This window comes from Trachurus trachurus (assembly GCF_905171665.1).
Source record: "Trachurus trachurus genome assembly, chromosome: 20".
Classification (NCBI taxonomy): Eukaryota; Metazoa; Chordata; class Actinopteri; order Carangiformes; family Carangidae; genus Trachurus; species Trachurus trachurus.
In genome coordinates this window covers 22,524,667-22,530,666 of record NC_139911.1, presented here as the reverse complement: position 1 = coordinate 22,530,666, position 6,000 = coordinate 22,524,667, and the positions used below count along the sequence as shown (strand labels likewise).

Here is a 6,000-nt window from a genome sequence, read left to right as displayed (position 1 = left end):
CCAAATAGGCTACCATATGGAATTATTGATGAATTCATTAACCTCTGAACAATGTGTGAACACTTTGAACATGTTTTATTTACATTACTTTATATATCATGTAGAGAAAAACGCTAAGAAAAATGCTGATGTGAGATTTTCACATAGTGGAAGAGATTTAATATTTAAAACAGTGAATTATTAATATTCACAGTCATTTAAGACAAACTCAGGAAAATCCCTTTAAACAGACTGAAGGGTTGTTTATGCTGTTCTTGTGTGAATACTGAAACCTTTTTTTGTCTGATCTGTTCTATAATATTTGACATGAATATGCAAAAAAAATAAAAAATAAACTTAAGACATTTTAAGTGTTATGTACCTTAGACTTTTTTTTATGTCATCGCAGAATTGTAATACTTTGTTATTCACTTTAGATGAACAGTTTAAGTTTGTTTTAGTTTATTTGCACAGTAATAACAGTAAGTGATGCATTGCGCAAATTTGTCATCCAAAGTCCAACTTTATTGGGACTGATGTGTCTGGAATGAAACAACTGAGGTGAACTCACACTGTGGAGGGAGAGAGAACTTCAATCAGTTGAACTCCTGTCTGTAAATTGATTGGTGTGAAGAGTGAGAGGTGTGGACTGAGAGGAGGAGTGAACCTCTGCGCTCTCACCGACTCCACCAGGAACCGTCACACACACAGCTCCAACACTTCGACACTGGACCATCCACCTCCACCACCACCACCGCTGCGGCTCATGGAGGTTCCGTCTGCCCACAGCCCGCAGACAAGCACCACCTGGACGGACTATCATTAAGGAAGGAGCTGCAGACATGAGCTTTTTGTCCGGCGGCGGAGCGGCGCTGCTGCTGCTGCTGCTCGGCCGCTGCTGCTGCACCAGTCCCGGCAGGAGAGGTAGGAGAGCCCCGGGTGAAAGCTCCGGGCTGAGAGCGTGTCAGTGGGGGGAGGGAGGGAGGGAGCGACAGTTCCCGGGTTAAACTGCTCTGTCTGAAAAAGTTTAGACGTGGTCACAGTCTGTCCACAAGTTTCAGATTTAATAGTTTAAATGGAAGAAAAAAAAGAGGGAATTTAAAGTTACACTAAACTATAATTAAAAGTGATATAAACTCATTACTGGAACCTCAGGCACCAGTGAATGAATTTATGAACTGAATAGTATGATCATAGTATGGTTACTACCACAAATCACTATCAATATTACAAAATCACTTTAAATATTAGGCTATATCATCAAATATGATACAATATTAAGCTACATCATAGAAAAGTGGCTTTAAGTTCCTAAAAGGACTATAAATAAGTTTAGAATAGAGCAAGAATACTACAGTAGTGTAATTAATGATGATTATTTATAGTTAAACCTACCATAATATAGATTAAAGCCAAGACTGGCTGCTATTAAAGCAGTTGATGTATATAGAACCTTGCAGGAATATCATAAGGATATCATATTTAATAAAACTAATAGTCTCCCTTAATGTTAATATAAATAAACTGTGTTACCAGAGTATTGGAATGTCTTTGATATACATAAAATGCCCTGCACTTACTACAGAGTGGATCCTGTTGTATGGACGTATGCTGTAACTGACCTCAACCTAAATAAGAAAACAAGCTCAATATCAGTGTTTTATTTTCTCTTCATCACAACATCACAGAGAAAACACAGTTCATTCAGACTCAATTATCACCAATTAAACCTTCATTTCCTCGCCTGTTTACTTTGCCATTGAGCCAAATGTCCGAGTAGTATGTCCTCACTGTGGCGGTGGGATGGAAACCCTGTATCTCCCAGACATGTTTTTGTGGTCAAGCTGTAGCTGATGATTATTTTCATTATTGATTAATTATCCAATTGTTCTGACAAAGCAGTTTAATTCTTTAATTTTGTACTAACAAACCACAGCCGGGGAGGATGTTTTCAGATGTCCACCAGGATTTTAAATCCCAAATGTGATCAGTTTATTATCAATTATGATGAAGAAGAGCATCTTATTTTAGAGGCTGGAACTGGTGAGTGGGACTTAAATAGACTCATATTTCATTAAAGGACTGTCATAAAATTTCCTCATGCCATTCCAATTTGCAGCCTAAACTCACAGGTAGATATAGATGGTCACAGCAGAGGGAAATGTTGTCCTATATGTTCGAGCCAGACTCACCTGGGGAAGCCAGAAGTAGTCAGCACCTCCTTAAACTTACCCACAGCAGGATGCAGCATGGTGACTTTCTATCATGTAGTTTTATTCTTTTAATACAACAGTTTTAGGGTTATGAAATAGCTTGGTGTTTTTTGTTGTTTAAGATCAAGTGACAACAAACTAGAATTTCTTCCCCTCTTTATCTATCTGCTGAGTGAAGTCCCAAGTAATGGCCAAAAGTGATTTGTGAAGTCACGCTGACCTTGACCTTTGACCTTTGACCACCATACTTTGTCAAGGTGTTTCTCAGATGCCGCATACATGAGATGGACGTAGCTGTTGCCTTGTAAAAAGCATGGATGGTGTGGGCAGGTGGGTGGGGCTTGGGGCGTGTAAAATAGCAGTGATTGTTTTTTCATGACATCACAAAGTGACAGGAAGTCCTGACGGCTGGTTTTAAGGCTCAGTTTCTGAATACAGGCTGTGTGCATTTCTCTGTGGACTGAGGCTTTGATACTTTCACAGTATTAATATAGAACCTATGCTGCTTTATAATCACACTACACATGGACATCTACCTTTATACTGTATGGAGCTTTAAAGGGACATTGTGTAACTTCTCCTGTTATCTATTCACGAAAATCGATTATTTGGTTCAAAAGTCTGTTTTTCATTAAGCAGTAATCCCCCCATCAACAAAGTGAAGTGTTCCTTTCAGCTCTGAATGAGCCGTTCATATCATTCATATCTACATGGAGCGGGTAAGCTCGGTGCTGGCTGCCATGTGGTGTCTCCATGTTTTTACGTTCAGTGGCAGCGTGACGGTAGGAAACCACGGAAACTCAGCGGAGACACCGGAGCTGTCGGCTCAGGTGGAGGTGGCGTCTGTGAAAAGTCACCGCGGTAACGCAGTGAGGAGGAATGGAGCGTTACACTGATGCTGCATTCACCTGCAGTCGGGCAGACGGCCGTCGCTAACAAACCAGATCTCATTTTAGTAGGGCTGCAACGAGTGGCATATTTTACTATCCGAATGTTCGGGGTCACTATTCGAGTACTCGAGTATTCGTTTACCGACGGAGGGGGGGGGGGGGGCAGTGCCATGTAGAAGAAGAGTGGAGCACGGAGCAGCATGTAGGAGGAGAAAACAGCTGATATTTTTCCTCACAGATCTGTCCTCAAATCACTCGCAATTAAAAGAGCGAAACAAAAAACAAAAAAAGAAGGAATGCCACGGAATTAAATTGTCCCGTTAATAGGCTAAACATTTTTCTCTATAATGGCAGCACACTTCAATAAAGGAACCATTAACATTTCAGCCTAAATAAACAATAAAATATTGGCGGATACATTTTTGAACACAGAACGAGGTGGTTGTCAGCAGCAGTGCAATTATAGCCCAAAAGCAGCGCATTATTCCAAAAACGAACCATAGCCTATTATGAATCTTCTAACGTTAAATGCAAACAGTCAGTGCAGTTAAACAGCAGAACAACACACAAAACAAACTTATGAAACAAAATAAAGACAACGCTTTCTTGTTACGTATCTGTGCATCCGCGCAGTGACAAGGCGCTCTGATGCTGCCGAGACGACAGTGCGCTGGGGGGGGAAGCAACAGAAGAAAAAAAAAAAAAAATAGGCAAGGCAAGGCAATTTTAACAAACAATTTGTCTCAAAGGGCTTTACATGGCATCATAACAACATCCTCTGTCCTTAGACCCTCACATCCACTGAGGAAAAACTCCATGGAAAACCCTTTTAACAGAGAAAGCCGGTAAAACGTGGGTCAGGTAAACAATACCACATCGCCATGACAACATATTGTCACATGTATTGTTTTGCCTCGTGCTGACGGACCACTTGTTTACATAGAGGCTTGTTTATGCCGTTACGTGCAGTGGCTGTCGTCCGTCTGCCGTCTGCCCAATTTCACGTGAATGCAGCATGAAAAATATGATTGAGTTGCTGCGATATACAACCGCAACGCTAGATGGGAGGAATTCCTACACAATGTACCTTTAATACAAACGTCTGCCTTTGTACTCTATGGAGCTTTAAGTTGGAGGTTCACGCAGAGTGGACAATGACACCCAATGATGAAGTTTCCTTCTGGGAGTGAAAACCTGAGAGAGAAGAAGAGGGAGATGAGGTCAGAAAATAAAAACTACTTGTCTCAAAGCAGAAAATCTTTTTTTTAAATCCATCCCTCTGACAATATTTTCATTGATTTGTGGCAGCTGTGTGTACAGTGTAAATTAATATCCTGTGAATAGAGCATCAAACCTGAGCTCAGTTCACTCTGGAACAACAGCACCCCTTGTCTGTGCTGTGAAACCATTATTATTGATTATTTATTGTACAGAATCACACAAATAATGTGTTAAAATAACATATACAGCAGATTAAATTTAATCCACTTCTAGCCTCCAACAGGACCTTTAACACTGTGTTAATGGAGAATATTTTACATAGTGAAACTGTTCTGACTGCAGTTCTTGAGATTTTGGTTCGCGTTGAATGCGTTTCAAAACTCTCTGGAAGATCCTAACAGAGATATCTGGTTGGCTTTTCTGTCTGACTAATTTCTTGCTGAACTGCATGTAGGAAAAACAAAAACCAGGCCTACCGGGCATTATGGGAATTCTAAGCGTTGAGTGAATTATGTGCTTCGAGCGTATCTAGGACCAATTGGGTTGTTCGTCTGAAATAAGAGTTTTGTCTCTAGACAGAGGCAGAGAATAAATAACTGAATGAACGACAAGAGGAAACGCTGAGCTCAACTGTTTAGACCGTTATCTCAGTGTGTGTGTGTGTGTGTGTGTGTGTGTGTGTGTGTGTGTGTGTGTGTGTGTGTGTGTGTGTGTGTGTGTGTGTGTGTGTGTGTGTGTGTGTGTTCCAGTTATAAGTGAAAACAGCTGACTGCACGCTCTTATTGTCTTGACAACAATTTGATTAGGGTGAGGATTTTTTTATGACTGAGTGTGTTTGTGTGACTTTCCCTGTTTTCACAGACTGTTGTGTTGCTCCACTTACGTTCGCAGACAGACAGTCTGAGCACCTGCAGGTTGGGTTGAGGGTACCATTCCGCCTCGGGCACCGTAATATACCCCTGATAATTTATGCTAATAGAAGGAAATAAGGTACAAGGTGATGTAGATGCCTCTTTGTGTTGTACACAGGTCTAGAGTTCTCAACGGGTCGGGCCAGCCGACATCAGGAGAATAATGACGCGACGCTAAATCAATGAAAATAAAATTATGATAATGTACAGATATAAATATATTTGTTTCGAAACCTTTGGGGGCAATTTTGGCCCCTGGATCATGATTTTTGGGGGCATTCTTGGTAAAATTGTTACCTTTATATTGTAAATAAATTATTTAAATTTGACCATTAGTGCCTAATGTGATACATTATGGAATTTGCATCACTTACTGTATATGTAGCCCATCTTTTGAAATAAGATTTACTGTACAAAATTTGATGAATAAAACCAATGATCGTAGACTAGACTAGTCTGAAAATGGCATAGGCCTCTGTGCTGTAAGAAAAAGAAAAAAAATCGAGAATCGAATCGAATCGTGACCCTAAAATCGAAAATCAAATCGAATCGAGGATTTGGAGAATCGTGACACCCCTAATTTCTGGTGTAAATTGTTTGTTCACATGTGAGTCTCAGGTTGTAATTTTCAGGCCCGTTGAGAACTCTACACAGGTCCCTGAGGAGACCTAGAGATTCTTGAGGACTTTGCAGAAGTGGCTTCTATTGGTCCAAAAACTGGCAGAACTCATGAGGGACATAGTTTGGTTTGGTTTCAAATTTAAAAGAATAATCAAATAACAAATT

At 40.4% G+C, this 6,000-nt stretch overlaps 1 protein-coding gene across 1 annotated transcript in view; it reads left to right on the top strand.

The window, feature by feature from the left end:
• The first annotated feature begins 573 nt into the window (after positions 1-573).
• The window catches only part of LOC311003899 (melanoma receptor tyrosine-protein kinase-like), a 65,510-nt gene continuing 60,083 nt past the window's right edge, over positions 574-6,000 (top strand). Inside the window, exon 1 of the mRNA XM_083995806.1 lies at positions 574-903. Within this exon, the coding sequence (XP_083851932.1) occupies positions 822-903 (82 nt within the window). The 5' untranslated portion in view covers positions 574-821. The remainder of the gene's footprint in view (positions 904-6,000) is intronic.